The sequence below is a fragment of the Notolepis coatsorum genome (genome assembly GCF_963971535.1).
Source record: "Notolepis coatsorum genome assembly, chromosome: 19".
Classification (NCBI taxonomy): domain Eukaryota; kingdom Metazoa; phylum Chordata; class Actinopteri; order Aulopiformes; family Paralepididae; genus Notolepis; species Notolepis coatsorum.
The window spans coordinates 27,474,934-27,497,108 of NC_140183.1; the positions used below are offsets into that span (position 1 = coordinate 27,474,934).

Here is a 22,175-nt window from a genome sequence, read left to right on the forward strand (position 1 = left end):
AGATTTTTTAAAAACCGCTGCATATCAACTAACCGGTTAATCGGCAGGTGACGTATGTTGCTCAGTAGTTGCTGATGTCTGCTCAGGAGGTTTGAGTGTTTGCTCAGACCAAAAAATAATTAGAGGGAACATTGGTCCTTACCTTTACTAGGAGGTATTCCAAAATGAATATTCCAATTGTCTGATAACGATTTCCAGTAGTGATGTCCATCGGGTCCCTGACATGAAATGGGACAAACTATGCATCAAGTGTGCTGGACGCATGCCAAGTGGCTCGAATGAAGCCTTTCACTTGCCCGGGTACCATTTCTCCGCCCGGACCATATAAAATGTAACACACAGTGTGAAATAAGGTTTCAAAGGGTAGGCAATACTGCCACCTAGCAGGATTCGGCCAGAATTGCACTCTCGAGGTCTCAGAATGAGTCCCAATGATACACGAGATCCGTGAGACTGTATAGAATATTAAAATCAAATAAAAGAAAAAACGCTGAAAACAATCGAAAACCCGACTTTTCTTGGGTTTTGGCACTCAACCGTTGGCGAGATAACCCAACTTTTTACGTGATTGACGCTGAAAGTGTTAAGCGGTGGGCGGCTAGGTGGTGCAGAGGGCACTCACCACCAATGCTGGAGACGCTGGGTTCGAGCCCAGCTCTCCACATTGTTTTCAGTTTGGCTGGTCGTCCGTACTAATACAATTGGCAGTATTAGGGGGAGGGAAAACTGAGGGGTGGGGATCGGACGTTGTGGACAGCGACTCCTACAGGTCGATTGGTGCGCCTGCGCAGTAGAATCAAGAAGAGATGGGGGCGGCGCCCCTCCAAAGCGCAGACCACTGACGCTGAAAGATCGCGCCGCGCAGGTGAAAAGATGCGACGGCTGCTACCTCGAGTATCGGAGGTATGGCTTCGTCCACATTGCAGCCGGCTTGTGGGAGGCAAGAAACAGCATTCGAGACAGGAGAGGGTTGAATTGGACAATACGAAATTGGGATGGGAGAAAAATAGAAAATGGGAGAAAAAGTGGATAAAAAAAAGTGTTAAGAGGTTAAAAAGCAGTACGAAAAACATAAGTTGAGAGAGACATTCAATCATGACTTATTTGATAATTAAATAATAATGGCTCTGTGGACTTATATGTTTCTATTTGATCATTGATTGACGTATACGTTTCTATTTGATCATTGATTGAATGGCTCTATGTGGACTTATATGTTTCTATTTGATAATTTTTTGAATGGCTCTATGTGGACTTATGTTTCCATTTGATCATTGATTGAATGTCTCCATGTTGACTTGTGTTTGTATTTGGTCATTGATTGAATGGCTCTATGTCGTCATATAAGCCCCATGCGGGATCAATAAAGTTGTCTGAATCTGAATCTGAATGTTTGTATTTTATCATTGATCGAATGTCTATGTCGACTTATGTTTCCATTTGATCATTGATTGAGTGTCTATGTCGACTTGTGTTTTTCATACCGCTACCGATGCCACCAAATCCTCCTACAAAATGCATATAAACTTCCCATGTGTGACTAGTGTTTCAAATGACCGCTTTTAACACAAAGTGTATGAAACACAGCATGGCTCAGAGACAGAGACAAACAAACTTGAACTTGATGGACACAGAACCAAAATTACTTCAAGACTCCACTCCACTATGTCGGTAATCAGTAAATAATGCTCCATTCAATTATCCTCTCTTTTTCATGCCATCACACTCTCAACTCTAAACCTTGGCAAAGTATCAATATGATCATAACACTAATGGCATTTCTGAGTGCTCCTCAAAGCCCTCAGCGAAGCTCTTGACGAACATGAAAACATCCGTTGCTAAGAAAGATAAATGTGAAACCTGTCTGAGCATGTGTTGGTTTCCATTTCCCCTCCCCTTGGGTCTCACTTTCACATGAACCTCAACTCCCCGCGCCTTTTCTTTCTCCGTTTCTAGTCTCTTTTTGGGAATGAAAGGCTCTCATAACGCTTGCCCTGTTTTGGCTTCGGGGGAAAGTGAGAGAGGAGAAGTTGTTGCAGCTGAGGCTTGTTGGGGGGGTATTTGAAGCTGTAGAATCTTCTGAAAACGCTAAAAAAATACATAGTCAGCACAAGATGTACACGACAAGCCTTTTGACCCGATCACACATCTATCTGGCACCCTGCGCAAATTTAGAAGATGGTAGAAAACCCCAAGTCATAGTCACATAGTCACTCACAATACTGTAGTTTAGTCCTAGAACTCCTGTTAAATATATGCACACTAAATGAAAACCACGGTTGAGGTTTAGCTTGAGAAAGCGGCCATTAGTGAGGGTTATTTTAAGTGACCTCTGTGTTAAACACTAGGATGGAGGGAATAGTGTGACAGATACACACACCACACAAATTGATACATATTCAGCAACATCCATATGACCTCTTGTCAAATTACATCTGTATTATACTAGGTCCTGTTTTGCATTATAAAGAATCACGCAAAAGACAGACTTATAATGTATTGCTTTGCACAAACCGTGCGGTGATATTTCAAACGCACTGTTAAATACGGGAAATCCTCCCATAATCGCCAGTCCACATAATAATACTACACTGCCCCCCCCCCCCCCCCCCCCCCCCCAAGAACTCAACACACATCGACACCATACCCCCACTCAACCATGTACGGTACAAGCTAGTGCTATGGCAGAAAAGGGTTAGGTCGACTACACAGAACACCACAGTCGGCACCGGGAGGCGAATTGTTTCTTGCGCTCATAAAATGGCAGCGGTCCATTGTGGAGAGAGCGGGGGTTATCTAGGTTCCAGTTGCTGCTTTGAAATGGAAGATAGTGGGTGTGCGAGTTGCTGACTGGTATGGTGAACAGAAGGAATAGTATGGCGGCTTCAAAGAGTGTTACGAAGGTGAGTGGTAGTGTGAGTGTGAGTGTGAGCGTGTGCGTGTAGCTAGCCTGTCTGGCCTCTGTAGACCCACTCTCTCACACAATGGATCAACATATGATTAATAATAGCATAATCTGATTAATTGTAATCTCAGTTCTATGTTCCTTTATGGGGTAAATTAAATTGATATAATTGAAATTGTAAGTAAATTCAAAAACAAAACATCAACTGATAAACTCCATTGCCATGGTAATTATTAAATAAGTAATTGAGTCTATTGTAAAACCTTTGACCTATGCAATCTGTCTTTTCAAAGAGGTGTTTTTCCTAATAATATGAAATCAGCAAAGGTACCGGTAATACCAATATTTAAAAATAGAGATCATCAAATGGACAATTATAGACCAGTGTCTCTACTTCCTCAATTTTCAAAAATATTAGAGAAATTATTTGTGAAACAACTGGATCTTTTCATTGGCAAATACAAAATACTGAGGCCATGTTTAGACTTGCGGTCTCACTTTTAATGTTGCGTTTAGACTAGTGTTTTGGGATGGAATTCAGCGTGCAGACGAGGCTGTAACGACTCGAGACGACGGAGCCCCGCTGTCACACGATTGGCGCATATGTCACATGACGTGCTGTGAAGACCCGCCCTACTCTGCCTCTGATTCGCAGACTGTGGGTGGGGGAATGTGATTGGACCAAAGCAGAGTCACTCACAGACAGTGGCTCCAGTCACTAATAGTTGCGATAGCCGCGGGACAGATTCTTGTGTATTTAAAAGTACTGCCAATGTAGCCTTCAGGTGATCGCCATGGATAGAATCAGACATGCTTTGTTTACGCTTCTAGGCTACTGGCGCATGCCTGTGATGCAAGCAGTACGCGCGACGAGAGCCTTCAGAACCCTTTCGTCATAGTTTTATGCGGTTTGACAGTTTAGATGATAGCGCAAAGGTTTATCTTTTCTAGGAATTCCACCCAGGAAGGTGGTCTCACTTTTTTGCGGTTTCTCCCCGTAAAAATGCTGTTGCCGTATAAACAAAAGGCACATCCGAAAAAATATTTTTGCGGATTCACCTGCTAGCGTTTCCGTCTAAACAGGGCCCGAGTGAACACCAGTATGGGTTTAGGGGAAATAGAACTACCGGTACTACATATGCAGTGATGGAGATGGTAGAAGAAATAACTAAAGCAATCAAGTGTTCTATTGATATTTATATTGACCTACAGAAGGCTTTTGATACAATAGATCACAGCATATTAGTGAGAAAACTGGAGAAGTATGGGATACGAGGTATAGCTAACTCTTGGCTGAAGAGCTACTTGGAAAACAGACAGCAATGTGTGCAAATTAATGACACTGTCAGGATTTAGGAAGGTCACCTGTGGAGTACCCCAGGGATCTGTGATAGGTCCAAAACGTTTTATACTTTATATTAATGATATGTGCAATGTTGCTGAACTGTTAAAGTTTGTTATTTTTGCAGATGATACAAATTTATATTGCTCAGGAAGTAATTTAAAGGAACTTTTGTTTGATATTGAAAGAGCTTGAAATTCTCAAAACTTAGTTTGATGTTAATAAATTGTCTCTCAATATTAAGAAATGTATGGTTTTTGGTAATCGAAAAGAAATGAGGGGGATATAGAGTTAAAAATATGTGATGTAAAAATAGAAAGTGTTTCTGAGATAAAATTTCTAGGGGTAGTTATTGACCAGAAATTAACATGGAAACAACATGTTAACTATATTCAGGGCAAAATATCTAAGTCAGTAGCAATATTGTATAAATGTAAGGATACATTAAATTACAAAGCCTTGCACATCATTTACTGTTCACTTATACTTCCTTACATATCTTACTGTGTGGAAGTATGTGGGTCGACATTTAAAAATACAGTAAATCCAATAGTCTTACTGCAAAAGCTGGCCATTCTGAACCTTTTCAAGGCTGGTGGTTACTATAAACACACAAATCCATTGTTTAGAAAGTCTCATATTATGAAATTTAATGATTTGGTTTATTATAAAACTATGCAAATAATGTACAGAGCTAAAGCAAAGTTACTCCCAGACAGGGTGCAACGGTTTTTTTCAATACATGAAAGAAAATATGATTTGAGAGATATTTGTAAATTTACTGTTAAAAAAGCTAAGGGATTAAAAGGAGGTGTATTTCTATTATTGGGGTTAACTTGTGGAACAATGCTGATATACAGTTAAGAATGAGTAATTCACTTTGTTTTTAAGAAAATGGTTTGTAAAGTTACTTTTGAAAACTACAAGGGTGAATAATACTGTTTTTTTTTTTGCTATTTTCTTTTAGAATACTGTTTGAGTCTAAATTTAGTTAAGAATATAGGACAGGCATATAAGCATTATGCTTCAGTCTGTACCTTTTCAGTCACTGTAAAATCAAATATTGTTAAATGATGGTGAATATTAGGGGTGGACGGTATAAACGGTATACGGTATAAACGGTATGAATTTGCTCTACGGTATGGATTTTGACTATACCGTGTAACCGGTAGGGCAGCTCTAAAATAGCAATGACATCATGTAACCACAGCGCGACTATTTCAATCGCATTTGCCCCTAAAAATAGATCGAATTAGTCATAGATAATAGATATGTGCAAACTGGAAAAAGTTATTTAGGAGGCTTCGCGCAGTGGGCGCACTGGGCGTGTCAACACGCAATTGTCATTTCATAATAAACACATATCACTGCGGCGCACAGCAAGTTTCAATTTCAGTTCCTGGCATTTTTAACCAGTGGAGAAAGGTAAGAGATCTTACCTATCGTTTTTCTTATATGAATTATTCTACGTTAATAAAACATACCTGGTGATCAACTACAGTTTGCTGTAAACATTATGATATGTGTGTAGTGTTATGATAACGACGGGAGGACGGCTGCAGCAGTGGATTTGCGAAATAGCATGCAGCTGCAGAGCCGCAGAGCCAGTGGCTCTTTCAGGTCTGGTCACAGGCCCGCTCACCAAACGGCTGAACGACCTGAAAGAGCCACTGGCTCTGCGGCTCTGCAGCTACATATGCTTCTAGCAAAATCCAGCCCCGCTGTTTGCAATGGGAGCAGCACGGAGTCTCGACTCAGGACTTATTTTATTTGGAATATAATGTCTTTATACGCAAAAGTAGCCTAGTTTTAAGTTAAAATATTATAAATCTACATGCCTTGAGGATGTCATTCTTTATATAGCCTGCCTATCAGGCAAAAAAAATATTCTAACGGAAACACTGATACCGTGATATATACCGTTACCGTCTATGCTTCAAATTATACCGTGATATAAATTTTAGACCATACCGTCCACCCCTAGTGTATATATATATATTGTATTGTGTGAGATGACTAGGGATGGGTACCGAATTCGGTACTTTTGAGGTACCGAACCGAAACACGTCGGTACTACCGAGTATCGAATCAAGTGAGAAACAGAAAATAAAATAAAAATAAATAAAAAAAATTGTATTAATTTTTTTTTTTTTTTTTTTTACTTTTTTCTTTTCATGTCAACGTTCACACGCACAATATATGCTTACCTAGGATTTGACTTGATTCAACAACAAAGCAGTCGGAGCAATGACAAGCCGAAAACTGTCGAAATTGTAGTTATTTGAAGTTTGGATTTTTTTTTTACGACTGAGGTAGGTAAATTACAGTTCTTGAGACTAAAGTTACCGAAAAAAGGTACCGTTGGGTACCGGTATCGATTCACACGTACCGGTTCAAATGTGAAAGGTACCCATCCCTAGAGATGACTGAATAAAACTACTACTACTAACATGTAGCTGTAGATGTCATTAATTTTCTTTCTAAAAGCATGACTACAGATTTTACCCACAAAATCTTAAGTCTTTCCATCTGGTTTGCAGCTGGTCACCCTCTACACCACGGTTATGAACAGGTAACCATGCCTGCCATGCGTACAGGGGCCTTTTACACAGCCAAGCACCAGAGAATAATGGATTAATTTGATATAAAAATGGCATCTATTTAATTATCCAATCATCTATAGTGTTATATAAGCATCCACTGTCTTTGTTAATTCAGATGTGTTCTCTAATATTGCAGAAAACACCCCTGCTGTTGTTGTTGCCATTGTTCATGAGGATCTCAAGAGTGTTGATTTTACATTTAGGCTGCCTGTACCTTTTTTATTTTTAAATTTTTTTTTAATCATCTTTTTCTCCACCTGATTTTCTATGCTTTTCTCCCCATCCCAATTTAGTCGTTATGCCAATTCCCCCCCTCCCCTACCTGGTTGTTGTGCGCATGTTCCCCCTACTGGTCGGTACAAGGGAACCCTGAAGTCTACCACATGCTTCCTCCGACACATGCGGATACAGCCAGCGGCTCTCTTTTCACCTGGCAGCGAGGGCTCTCATTGGTGAAGTGTAACGCGTGGGAGGTCACGCTGCCTTCACCACTTCCTGCCTTTCGCTGAGCAGGCGCCCAGACCTGACCTGTAGGCGTCGCTGTCCACAACGCCAGATTACCACCCACGACTTCCCTCCCGCTAACTCAGCCAAACGAGTTAGTATGACGATCGGCCCAAGCCGCAGGCAATGCTGACTCCGGGAGTCGAGACCGCAGCCTCTTGCATTGGTGACAAGCGCAATCTCCGCTACGCCACCCGACCGCCCTAGGCTGCCTGTACCTTTAAAAAGGTTTTAAATGTACAGCCCAATTTTAAGAATTTGCATATGTTCTTCTTGTGGCCCAGGACAGTTCAGTTAGTATTTGTGAACACGCAACATTCTCTCCCAAAGCTAGAAATCAGAGAGAGAGACCCCTCCAATCAGCGATGTAATTGGGATGTAAAGTCTGAGGCTCTGGCTTTATGAGGGCATAAAATGTTTGTGTGAGCTCTTACACCCAAATGAGGTTTTAATGCTAGACTACAAACCTAGTTTGTGTGTTAGAGCTCACACTTTATGGCCTCATAAAGTCAGAGCCCCATTCATGATCTATGGAGCATCCCAGTGACATCTCAGACTGGAGAGTTCCTCTTTCCATGTGTTGAACTAATCTATTGAATTAATATTACCTGGAACGCTTGTTAATTCTTTTAGTTCCTGACAGACAAAAGCTTGTTTTTTTTTCGAAATAAATGTCATTCCGGTCTGACTCTCTCTTAGGGATGGGAATTGATAAGATTTTATCGATACGATTCCATTATCGATTCTGCTTATCGATCCGATTCTTTGTCGATTCCCTTATCGATCCCTGCTACGTTTATAATTTATATAAATACATTGGAAATGCATTTATTGTTGAGCCCCCATGTCAGAAAAATACAAAAACTGTAAAAGAAAATAATTAACTATATACTTAAATAAAAGAATGTATTTGAGATTCTCTTAAACTAATTTAATCTATTGAACTGTAGTTGCATTCAACAGGTCGTTATTCCTCTGACTCCTCTCTGTCATCTGGCGCACGCACACGCACACACACAGAAAGGGCTCCGGAGAGACGGCTCCCTCCTCGCTCCCACCCTTTCTAGGTCAGTCAGCTGTTCTCTCTCTCTCTCTCTCTCTCTGTGTATTGAGCATAGTTAGCTAGCGTTAGCTGGTGTTAGCTCCATGGCTAACGTTAGTTTAACTCGAATAAAAAGAATAACTAGGTTGCAAAGCATTGGAGTAGTTTTCACTGCACATAGAAACAGTCAAACAGCGGGAGCATTTCGGGAGCATGTGACCAAAACCCAGGCAATTTCGAGCCCTTAAGGAATCAAATAGTCTGCTGCTATGGCTGCATGTGTGGCACTAACGTTATTGTTTTCAACTGTCGGAAAAACATGGCAGCGATAAGAGGAATCGATAATACGGAGGCATGCGATTCCAGGAATCAGACAATTAGGAACCGGCTCCCAACGGGAACCGGTTTTTCGATTCCCATCCCTACTCTCTCTCCACTGTGTTAGCGCTGTGCCAGCATTCCACTAGACTAGCGGAACAACAGTAGAATCATATTGTGGGAATGTCTTTTTCGTTTTGGTATATGTTTTCACAACCCCTCAAAATCATCTCAGGACCACCCTCTAAGGCAGTGGTTCTCAACTGGTCTAGCCTCGGGACCCAACAGTTTCCTTAGTCATTAACACTTCCAGTGCCGTTTACCTAGAACTACGTTTCTGTCGTCCGATCGTTGAGTGCCGGAAACGTATTCTGTCACGGTATTTCTTTTATTATCTATTGCCATTCATAATTCAGCGGGGCACCTTGTGCATACTGTTCTGAGTGTGTCTGAGCTGGCAGACGGTATTATACCGCCCTCTAACGCCTTCGGCCAGTAATGCACCCCGTTAGAAACGGGTTGGTTTCTTTACTCTACCGAGCATGGGGGCGGGTCCTAAACACTTTTTTTGGCATTACTTCAGAGACCAGGTAAGGACACCATATATGAAAGCTTGCGTTGATCGGATATTTATTTCTACTGCGATTGAAGCTATCTGTGTTATAGCTGTTTGGCTGTATGCCGTTGGGTTGCAGGGGGGGGGGGGGGGGGGGGGGGGGGGGGCGCCGGTCTAAATCACATTGCATGCGTGCAAGAGGAAGGATAATAGTGATGATCTAGCATTGATTTCAGGAAGATCCGATAATCAGAAGCGGCCGTACTATGTTCATATTCAAAACGGTATAAAACGGAAATGTACAGATCTGTTTTTTGCACGTTGACCAGATCAATGAGACTCGATGGCGTTATTAGCCCCATAGCTATACTATAAAATATAGGTTTAGGTCTACAAAGTACAACTACGTTTACATGGGGTTAATGGACGGCACGGAAGTGGTCACTTCCCGGAAGGGGCGTGGCACTCAATGTGTTAAGTCGCAACCCAAATTTTTTAACCACTATGATTTATATATATATTTTTTTTTTTTTTGCAGTAATACGCAATCTTTCATGTACTGTTAAAAACATGAAATAAACACAAAAAAGTGCAACAAAAGTGCAACTAGGGCTAAACCCAATGAAATAAAATAATAATAAATATTATGCTTCTTAGCAGATTTCTTAGCTTAACATAACAGACCTAAGTTTGGGGAAACTAATGGGATAACTGGGGTTGCAACAAAAGTGCAACTAGGGCTAAAAATCCAATGAAATAAAATAATAATAAATTATATGCTTCTTAGCCGATTTCTTAGCTTAACATAACAGACCTACGTTTGGGGGAATTAATGGGATAACTGGGGTTGCAACAAAAGTGCAACTAGGGCTAAAAACCCAATGAAATAAAATAATAATAATAAATAATTATGCTTCTTAGCCGATTTCTTAGATTAACATAACAGACCTAAGTTTGGGGGAACTAATGGGATAACTGGGGTTGCAACAAAAATGCAACTAGGGCTAAAAACCCAATGAAATAAAATAATAATAAATAATATGCTTCTTAGCAGATTTCTTAGCTTAACATAACAGACCTAAGTTTGGGGGAACTAATGGGATAACTGGGGTTGCAACAAAAGTGCAACTAGTGTGTGCAGTTTTAAAGCACCTTGGCTTTGTTCTGAATGCACTTTGTTGTAGTTATCCTACAGAGAAAAGAAAATGCACTTGACTTTAATGCACATTTTGTTGTATGCAAAGAGAAAATGTTTAAATTGTACAATCTTTCAGCAGTCAGTCTGGAATTAATGTATGCATTCAAAAGTGCTGAATAAATGTTTTATGGACCCATAATGGTGATTATTAATATTATTTAAGTTAAGTTTTGCCATAATCATGTATTTTGCCATAATCAGGTAGCTGAACAAAAAAAAATACATTATATATATTTATATTAATATTTTTCGGCCTTTCGGCATTCGGCCAACTGTTTCCTATTTTCGGTATCGGTTTCGGCCAAGAATTTCCCATAAGGTGCATCCCTAATAATAAATAATTATGCTTCTTAGCAGACTTCATAGCTTAACATAACAGACCTACAGTAAGTTTGGGGGAACTAATGGGATAACTGGGGTTGCAACAAAAGTGCAACTAGGGCTAAAAACACAATGAAATAAAATAATAATAATAATAAATAATATATCCTTCTTAGCAGACTTCTTAGCCTAACATCCCAGGGAACTAATGGTTTAACTAGGGATGTTGTTTGCTCCTGACAAGAGTCTCAAAGTCTGGGGTGATGGTAGACAAAGCAACTCTGAGGTCATGCTCAATGTCCAATCTGTTCCTCTGCTTTGTCTTCAGTTGGACCAGAGCTGAGAAGCCACTTTCACAAAGATAGGTAGTTTTTCTTTTCTTTTTTTTTTTTACACACATCCGCGACCCACTCAAAATGGCCCTGCGACCCACTTTTGGGTTGCGACCCACCAGATGAGAAACACTGCTCTAAGGCGTCTCACGCCCTCCTCCTCCTCACCGTTCTGCAGGCCCATCCACAGCTGCTTGTGGTCCTTCTTCTGCATGTCATTGATGACCTGACTCTTATGTTTCAGGGCATCCGCCTCCTTGATGCAGGACATGAAGTGGGCCTCGATCACAGAGTTGCAAGGGCAGTGGAGCAGATCGCGCTCCGGGAAATTCTGGACACAAAAGAACAATAATAAGAAGCAGAAACTCAAATTTAGCTTTTCCTTTCTAGCATCTTGATATTCAATACAATACTTTATACAACTGGTATTAATGCATCCCCCATTTCAGAACGTGTTTATGTCGAGTTGTGAAATTAACTATGTACACATTCACTTCAACAGGTGTTTGGTGATTTGTATGCGTCAGTTCAACTTTAAAAGGGGACATGTGTATATGTTCAACAATTGTATATGACTTGCTTGAATCTGTGGACATATCTTTACGTTTTTTGCAAGAAACTAGTCTAAATAAAAAAAAAAATACATTGTACTATATGCACTGTTTTTGGTAGTTATCAAATCTTAAATTCACTATGTCCTTCTCTGTCTGGCTACTCCACACCCAAGAGAACACCTTCACAGACTGGGCAGTATATTAGGTAATCAAGTGTTCTTGGCTCCAAAAAACACAGCTAATAAGAGTTATTAAAGCAAATACATTGCTTGTGTCCCACTTGTGACATCACCAATGACAATAATTCTGCAGCTTGTTTAGGCTTGTTAATCTAAAGACTGCAAACCATGGCCAAAACGGCAAGGACCACATATGTCGTTTTCCACCAGTGCCTGGATACCTTTTCATACAAAGACTAAGAAAACCCCATTTTCTATAACATGTCCCCTTTAACCCATACAAGGTGAAAGTGTCCTCCACCATCCGGACACTGTCCATCTCCCCACCAGTCAAATACCTTGAAGTGCACCGTGATGCTCCAGGGCAGGGCTATGTTGGAGGCATGGAGGTCAAACAGCAGTCCGATTGGGTAGTGCCTGGAATCAGGAAGTGACACGATTTATTTTAATGATTTTATTTTGAATATATCTGTGAAGTAGATTGAACCCAACAGAGGGGGGGTAATGTAATTTACATTTTATGCTGGTGGTTATATATAGCTTAATTAACCTCTTTAACCAAGAAAAGTGGCCATTTCTTTTACTTGACTGCATACTTTTTTTTGCAAAGCTTAGCTTTATACTTATAGCACATGCATGAGCCTGGTCTCTTTTGAAAGATAACATTCTGAAGTTACTAATGCAAAAAAGGAAAATCACTTTTAGTGCTAATGAAATAAGAGTAACACAGGTCTGAACTTGAGTTGAACTTGTGTACTCACATATTTCTGTAGCGGTTGCAATATAAAAATAAATTTTATAAAAATCCATTCAGAAATTAGTCTTTGAGAGACATCAGAGTAAAACCGGCAACAAATAAAAAAGCTCTCCAAAATCCATTTCCTCATCCACGGCCGTCGGCCGTTCATTCTGAAGTGTGATTCACTTCTGGTTTTTGCTCGTCAACTTTCACCTAGAGATCCCTTATTCGCACCCCCCCACGTGGGGTATCATTGGAAAGGTACACTCATTGGCTACAACGCTGACCAAAATTTTTCGCCATCAGTGGATGATTGGCAGGTCGGGAGTCCAGGGTGGTCATCTGACGCGCGGCGAGCCTAAAAAGACGCTCGCCTGACATATCGCCATGTAACTCGAGTACCGAGGCACAGATTTGGTCGAGTGAGGTGGCGTTCGAATGGCAACAAATGGATCTTTCTAATGGTAATTTATATGTTCGGCGAAAAATGCAGCCCCAAGCCGCTAGACGCTCGCAAAATGCCGTGACTAGTGTGCATGGGGGCCCGATTTCGGGCCAGTGCAAGTTAAGAGAGGTTAATAAAGTACGATGTACCAGTGCCCTGGCGTAACCCAATGACGTCAAATATCTCTGGGTCTAGCCTGACACCTTGTGGCTGAAATGAGTCACTGCACAAAATCATACAGGACATCTCAAGAATTGACTTATCCTTCCATCCTTATATAAAAGGTTGTCTGTGTCTGTTCATCCACATGTGTCACAAGATGGCAGAACACACATTGATATGTGTACAGAGGGAGAAAGTGACACTGATCGACACACACACACACGCACTGAGGGAGAGAGACACACTGATGAAAACACACGCAGCTAACAAACAGAGGGAGAGAGTGACACACACACAGAGAGGGAGAGAGTGACACACTGATGGACACATACAAAACACAGAGCGGGAGAAAGCAACACACTCATGGACACACAGCTAACACAAACACAGAGGGAGAAAGTGACACACTGATGGACACACACACACACACATAGTGACATTAAACTACTTCTCATTTGGCTGGGGACCTCCTGGAACCACCGTGTTTAGAGGAGAATACAGAGATTAAAAGGGATACATGTTGAATTTTAGCTGGTTATTGTCCTTAACATTCTTGAAAAAAGTTTCTGTTTGTCCTTCCGTTTCCCTGAAATGGGAATTTTAGCATTGCTGGCTAACTGTGTCCCTTAGGTTTCAATGATGAATGCTAATTGATTGATTGACAACTTTATTAACAGATTGCAGAATGGGTCAAATACAGTACGGCTCAATACACAGTACAATTGTTAAGGGGATGGAGACCAGAGAAAGACTTTTGTCTCGTTTACATCAGGGTCCCCCATTTTCAATTCATCGTAACATTTATGACATACAGATGAACTGTAATAATGCAATATGAGATACCAAGTAAAGCAGGATTTTATAAAGAACACACACACACATACTCTGCTCACCATTTGAGCGGCGTCCCCTCATACTCGAACCACATTTCCTCCACATCCTCTGCCTTCATCACCTTGAGGAAGTGTTTCTTCACCTTGTCTGTGACCAGGGTCAGGTAGCTCACCCTGGGCAGCAACAGCTAAGACAGTATCAGGAGAGAACAGACAAGGAACAGGTTTTAACAAAACCATCCCACCCTGTGACCAACCATAAGCTCAGTCTGCAGTGAGCCATCGGACTATGTTATATGACGCTTATTGACCCATGGCGGTATCTATGTCCCCTAAAAAAGCTTTCAGTGTGTCAGAGTTAGGAACAAAACATGTAATTTAGAGGCATTTTGCTTGTAGCTTCAAGTTTGAAAAACTATAATGGATAGGGAGGGGATATGCAAGACTTTTAGTAAAAGTTGTTACGACTGTGAATATGCTATTCTCTCAGTAAAATGTTTCAATCCAATCAGTGCAAGTCACTCATTCACTTCCCAACTGTATGTGCTCAGACCGAGTCATCGTTCTTGGTAGTGTAGTAGTTCAAGGGATTCCAACCCTGACCTGGAAAGACAGCCCCTTGACAAAACAAGAAGGATTTCACCATAATCGCTGGGTGTCTTACCCCCCAAGTGATTGGACTAAAGATATTGTAGCCCAGAGACACAATATTATCTGACTAAAGCTAGCCCAGAGACACAATATTATCTGACTAAAGCAGGGGTCTCAAACTCAATTTACCTGGGGGCTGCTGGAGGTAGAGAAATAATTCTGGGATGTCTGACTATTTCCCTATGCCTTGTTTGGTGCGAGTTCAGCTGACACTGTTGACACGCCCACTACGCAAAGCGTACACACAACACACACACACACCCCTCCGGTCATGCATCCACTCAACTCATGGAAAATACAGCGTACAGAGTATTGAACCGATTTAACAGCTGGACATTCTGATTTAAGAACTTTCTAAATAAAATAAAGTCCCAAAATAGTTAATTTATCTGACTGCTTGTATTAATTGATCAAAAAGTAGCCATGTGCAGTAATATAGTTAATTAGTGATGGCGAGATGAAGCTTCATGAAGCATTGAGGCTTTCCATCCAATAGTGCCACACATGTGTTGAAGCTTCATGGTGGTTTGTTTGCTCTACTGTGCCATCAAGTGGACAATAAATGTAGAACAGGCAGAGTGATTATAATGATACCATGGCTTTGGTGTGTGATGTGTTGATGTGATGATGATGCCAATAAACAAATAATATTGTGTTTGTTTTTCTAACAGAATGATGGCAGGGACAGAGGAGAAAGTGCTTGTGTTACTACAACATTCTATTATTTAATATAGTGCGTTTTTCTGACAGCATGGACAGAGGAGAAAGTGCTTGCTTCATTCATTTTTATTCAGAAAAAGCAACTCAAAATCGACATGCCGTCCTGTATTTTTGGATCATAGAGATTTGATCATATTAGGCACAGCAAGTTAGACATTACAGCAAGTTTATATGTAACGGAGATGATATCATCACCTTTTTGCGTTGTGTTTAACTTCGATGCCCCGAGGGAGTTTAGAACCCGGGTCTGCCGCGACACGGGCGACAGGCGACAGCACAGACCGTTATACCAAGTGGTGAATTCACACTTAGTATCGTGTCTAGTGTCTTTTTAAGTTTAACTCACAGTACCGCTACTCGCCAGTCACTTCACAACGCTTGAAGTCCATCGTGACTGACAGTGCCTCGCGCTGGCATCTGTTACATATACGTTAGGATTATTAGGATAAACATGTATTTGTCTTTCCCAGTACTCCAGGGGATTCTCCAACGCAAAGAAACTCGTAATGAATTCCTATGTCGACAAATGTGAAGGGATAGGAAATGTCCATTGTGTTAAAGTGCGCACCAACCCCGAAGCCATTTCCTGAATCAGTGGCCGCGGAGCGAGGCTTCGGACGTCATCACATACGTCACCGATACACGCCTCGATACACGCTCCACTTAAATATGCCTGGATTACTCGACACAAGCATCGATGCCTCGCTTCAAACGTCACATCACTAATAGTTATATAAAAGAATAATAAAGCAATGTTGATTATGTTCTTAATTAAAAAAAAAAGATTGCAAAATAATCAGAAAGAACCGATAAGAGTATCGATAAAGTACCGAACCGTTAAGCTAGGGCTGGGCGATATGACCAAAAACGTTATCGCGTTAAAATTATAAAATAATTTTCATATAACTCAATATCGATAATTATCATCGATATAATGTCTGTCAAGTTCAATTAACTTCTTATGCTGCTGCGAATGTCTCGAGTCGAGTTGATGTCGTCATCAGTCCGCGCACGTTAGCAGTTAGCCGACAAGCGGAGTATCTCATGACAATGTAATAAATATGACACTAAAATACTCTCTTCCGCCACAATATATTGAAACGACGTCCACTGTATACCCCACACTACTATAAACGTGGCCTCAGAATTCACGCCACACACATACTCGGCACGTAAATATATAAAACAGCGCCGTGCAAGCTAGTTATCCTAGCCAGCCTGTTGTTTCTAAGCGGTGTATTCCATGACAATGTGCTAAATATGACACTAAAATACTCTCTTCCGCCACAATATATTGAAACGACGTCCACTGTATACCCCACACTACTATAAACGTGGCCTCAGAATTCACGCCACACACATACTCGGCACGTAAATATATAAAACAGCGCCGTGCAAGCTAATTAGCCTAGCAAGCCTTGTTGTTGAGTGAGTCCTACCTCTGGGTCTCCTTCCGGGTCTCCTTCGCTCTCGGCCATCTCCTTCACTGATTGGTTGTTAGTGCGTGTGCTCATATCCAAGCTTGGAAAATCGATATATCGAAACTTTGCGACCACGTTTCATGTTTATTTCGAGGAAATAATTTATCGCAATAGTTATCGTTATCGTTTTATCGTTTTTTCAGCTGTGGTAATACTTCCAGGGCTTCCCATCAATTACCTAGACTGTGGCGGCCCGCAGTTGTATAATGAACCAAAAAATAATAATAATAATATTTACTATTTTTTTTAAATATAAAGTTTGCCAATAGGGATGTATCAGTAGTATTGGCAGTGGTAGTAGTCGTAATAGTAATCCACTATATTTTATTTTCTAAAAAATAAACCAGTTCAACACAGGTAACCACTTTTGCTTCATTTCTTTGATGGCTCAAATGTATGCTCTAGTTAGTGGTTCCCAAACCTCTCCTCGAGACACACCAGCCGTTCCATGTATTTGTTAAATTCCACCACCAGCACACCTTGATTCAACTAATGAAGGGCTTGTTAAGTTGAATCAGGTGTGCTGGTGGTGGAATTTAACAAATACATTGAACGGCTGGGGTGCTTCGAGGAGAGGATTGGGAAGCACTAGTCTAGTCGATTTTGTGTTTTGAGCACAAAGTTCATCATAGATCTAGCCTCTTTATTTTGCTCTCAAAGTGCACCAGATTGATGCATTTAACTTTAAAATGTACACAAAAAAAGTTCCGGGGCGCAGGCCCCCGGACCCCTCTAGGAGGTCGGAGGTTCACCCCCCATTGTCTCTGAAAATCCTGTGGGAAACACTGACTTCAGTTGGTTCTAGGGATGCCCCGATCGATCGGCCACCGATCGTTATCGGCCGATACTCAGTATAAATATGCAATCTGTGAATTCCGATAATTAGTCATATTCGCCGATAGCGGAAACCGATCAAGCGAAGCTCTCACTCGCTGTCTGTCTCAGACACACACGACCTGCAAACTGCCGCTGCTCCTCCTCCCTAGCCCCGCCCGCCCCCGTGTAGAGTTTGTAAACAAAGAGGTGCGGCTCCTCTGCTCGAGTCTGTAGTGCACTGCATTCGACCTGCGCTAACGTTAGCTACCTAGCTATCGTTACTGTTTAAACAAAATTACCCAGTCAACTATTCACGTTTAGTAGGCATTGTCTAACGGTATTTAGCCGGCTAGCTACCGATAGCTCCTGATATCAACAAATGATCCAGAAAGTCTAGTAGTTCATGTTCATACCTCAGTTAGCTTGCGTTAGCTGACGTTCGTTTACTGTTCAAAACGAAATGTCCCATTGAACTAAAGTTCTGTCTTAACGTCATCTAGCCGGCTAGCAGTAGCTACAGATAGCTCTTGATATCAATGTCTTATAACATTGATTTAATGCGTATTCGAGCTGAGGGCTTGCTGAATGTGAAATGACCAAAGCACTTAACGTTACCAATGGGGTCCCGCTGCAGCGCCGGAGAATCCTTTTTGGAGCTGGGCTACTAGAGTACACACAGACAGTGGAGCTGTTTGCAGATAGTGAGCATTTTGACTTGTTGCGTGGTGGCGATGTCTCGCAGTCGCAGATAATACAAGTACAAGTCTAATTATATAATATATATATTTTATAAAAAAAAAAAAAAAATTATATAAAATAATTTTTAATTTCTTTTTAATCAAAAACAATCGGTATTGGATCGGTATCGGCCGATATGGCTCACGACGATCGGTGATCGGTATCGGTGGCAAAAAACGTGATCGGGGCATCCCTAGTTGGTTCATTATAAAAGATACAAGCCTGAAAACAAAAGCACTTAAATGTTAAATAAAAGGACCACAGTAATGAGGCAGGAGGAACATATTTTTTTGCACTATAATGGTAAAATTGTTTTTTTTAAAAGTGCCCCTAAAAAAAGATTCTGTTCCCCTAAATGTTTTATTTAGGGGCACCTGTGCCCCTAGTGAAAAAGCTTAGCGTACAGCCCTGCCTTCCACTTGGTATCACTCCGGAATGCAGAGCACTGCTTGCAGAGGAGATAGCGGAGAATTTTGAGGATGCCTGCCATATGCACTGGGTATTTTCCTTCCACTTGGTATCACTCCGGAATCACGTTTCAACCAAGTCACTAACGTTGCTGTCATGAGCCTATGGTAGCCTACAAGTGATCAAATAAATAAAACGTCCAACTCGCGCAACGACTCTGCAAAAAGTTGCGTGCGGGACATTTTGATGTCAAGTAGGGGGCCACAAAATATCACCCAGCGGGCCACAATTGGCCTGCGAGTTTGAGACCCGTGGACTAAAGCTAACCCAGACACAGAATATTATCTGACTAAAGCCCAGAGACACAATATTATCTGACTAAAGCTAGCCCAGAGACAGAATATTATCTGACTAAAGCCCAGAGACACAATATTATCTGACTAAAGCTAGCCCAGAGACACAATATTATCTGACTAAAGCTAGCCCAGAGACACATTATTATCCGACTAAAGCTAGCCCAGAGACACAATATTATCTGACTAAACTTTAAAGCATCCGTTTTGGAATAGTTGGAAGTTGTATTTCTTCACTTTTGACAGAGCTAGGCTAGCTGCTCCCTACTGCTTCCAGTCCTTGTGCTAACCTAGGCTAGGATGGACCCGCTCTCTCTGGGGCTACCGGACGCGTGAATATTTTAGGCAACCAACTTGTGTTCAGCGTTTCTCTGATTGGCCACTACGCCCATGTGACCGCGGCAGCGCGAGAGAGCGGCAGTGCGGAAATAGGCTGCATTCTATTGCCATTCTCTGCGACAAACTCTAACCGTAACCAACTCCGAATTGTACCAACAGCCAATTGTATCAGCGTGAGAGGACAGCCAAGCTGATAGCAACGCCGGGAGCTGGATTCGAACAGGCGAATCCTAGTGTCTCCCGGAGTTGGTGACGAACGTAATCTCTGTGCGCCACCTGCCCCCCTGAAAGAATGCATGTTAAAAAATAAATAAATAAAAAATCGAAGGGAATCGAACTTGTCACCAACGCACCGCAGGATCCACAGCAAGGCGGCGAACCAGTTGAGCTAGCCGTCGATGTTAAAAGAGGGGGAATTACGGCTACATAATGCTGCAGCGGGGGCGTGGCTAGACGCAAGTTGGTTACCTTAAATAATTACGCCTACCGGACACACAGAGGTGAAACTATGGGTTGGCATTGGCATTGAGTGGGAATTGAGGAGGGTTTGCTCATCTTGCTGGCTACACCACCTCTGGTTCTTCCTATATAAGTCCCAATGTTACACACATATATTTATACACACACACACATATAGCCCTATACTGTATATATATCCACATTGATAAAGTTGCTGTCCAAAGCAGTAGTGGAGACCATGGGGATTTCCGCCCCCCAATAACACATGCAGGCGAGTCATGTCGGCCATGACTTAATCATAATTGAGATTATAATTCTCTGACCATACACGTTATTTACTTTAGTTCGATAGCAGCTACTTACATAGAAGGGCTCTGCCTCTCTCTCAGTGACCTCATCTTGGTACAGAGTGAAGCAGGTAGGAATCCGGCCGAACCATACGTCTCGCAGTACGTCCTTGTCATCTGCCATGCTTCTGTTGCTCCCACTGGCACATAAACAACTTCTGGTCAAACCACAGATCCTGGAGTCTCGCAACAGTTGGCTTCCTATTATCACACCATAAACAGGAAATAACATGACGTTACATTAACACTTTCACTGCCCAAGCTTAATTCCTTTTTACCTCCTTGAATGCCCAGCACCACTTCAATGTTAATGTTAATATCGCCTAATCTATGTTTTAAATTATGGCTATGTCTCTAATCTGCCCATCGCTTATCAAAGAGTCATTTTCCAGTCAACATTGTCGTAGCAGATTGTTTTTTTATCGCTTCATTTCCGTTTTCTAGCATTTTGAAAAGCACTAGTTTTCATGGAAAAATGAAGACATTCCATGATAATCGCCCTTTACTGGAATATTCTAGAACGGTCATTTTTCGGCCTATTTATGAAACGTTTTCAAATAAACGCTAGATTATCGATAGTATTATGTGTACGCATGCACGCTCTGGCCGCGAGCTGAAAATCGATTCTCCCATTTCCTGACCGCTCGCACAGTCAATCAGCCATATCACATAATCACATAAAAGCTTATATCTCCGTGAAAACGAGTCTGATTATCCTAAAATGGTATCCAAATGGATTATTCCAATTCCTGCTCGCCACTCGAAAAAATCAATCCTTTTATTGATTCACTGTGTATACTGTAAAAACACATAATCCCCGCTGCTCTGAGGGTCACTAGTGGAGCTGATCGACCCCGGCTGCGTGAGTGAGAAGTAAAATGTGGAGTCAGGGATTTTTTTTCATTGAGTTCAATCCAAAAGGGTGAATTACCATCTGGGAGACGATAGGGGGCGCTTTTTCACATCCGAGCGCCTGGAGTGGCTGAATTTCCAACGGTAGACTCGGTTGATGAAATGTGATTTCAGATCGCTAATAAAAAATAAAAATACGAGAATTCTCGTGAGTGGGCATTCAACCCGCGGGGGGTAAACCCGAGAAAACTCGGGTTGGGCAATCAAAGTGTTAACACATTGACCGCCAAAATCGCTTTACAGCGTTATTGGCCGCCATGCGTTGAGCGCCAGACCTCGCTGTACAGCGTTATTGAGATCAATATTTCATTTTTTCGCCATGGCATTCATAATTCATATATACAGCTGCGACGCTGCAGCTGGACCCTATAGGTGACGGCAACGAGGGCTCAATACCACCGCCTGGTGGATGGTCGGGCGAGTTACACTCGCTTACAGGATATGGCTGATGTGCGTCGATTAAACTCATCCGGCCGTCAGATATCGTTGCATGACTCCCGACAGACACAATGTACATAATGGATCGCTTTCTAAACTTAATAATCGATATGATTTCGAATTTTTTAATATAGCGTGTATAGGGAAGAGACGCCAATCGATAATCTATATATGCGTTTAGGCCTATAATAACTCACGCTCTAGGAATTACTGCAGAAAACGATAAAAACATACTTATATTCTAGAAGGTATTTTTGTATTTTTGTATGAATGAAAAAGTATAACGTTAGTGTTGTCAAAAATATCGAAGTATCGATACATATCGATACTGAATATTTAAAACGGCTTCAATACTCATTTCCCGAAGTACCGATACTTTCTGCAGTATCGGTACCAGCTGGCTTGCTCCCGCAAGTTGTTGACAGACAGACGCGCTGCCAGAGCCTTGCCCTTCCGCCTCCTCCTCCTCCTCGCTCAGAG

General features: G+C 41.6%; 1 protein-coding gene across 1 annotated transcript in view; it reads right to left on the bottom strand.

Moving 5' to 3' along the window:
- atg5 (ATG5 autophagy related 5 homolog) overlaps positions 1 to 22,175 on the bottom strand; it is a 75,517-nt gene that overhangs the window by 48,758 nt on the left and 4,584 nt on the right. Inside the window, exons 2-5 of the mRNA XM_084337039.1 lie at positions 20,362 to 20,546; positions 14,094 to 14,221; positions 12,193 to 12,271; positions 11,290 to 11,452 (exon numbers count right to left, since the gene is read on the bottom strand). Coding sequence (XP_084193165.1) covers positions 11,290 to 11,452; positions 12,193 to 12,271; positions 14,094 to 14,221; positions 20,362 to 20,469 — 478 coding nt within the window. The 5' untranslated portion in view covers positions 20,470 to 20,546. The remainder of the gene's footprint in view (positions 1 to 11,289; positions 11,453 to 12,192; positions 12,272 to 14,093; positions 14,222 to 20,361; positions 20,547 to 22,175) is intronic.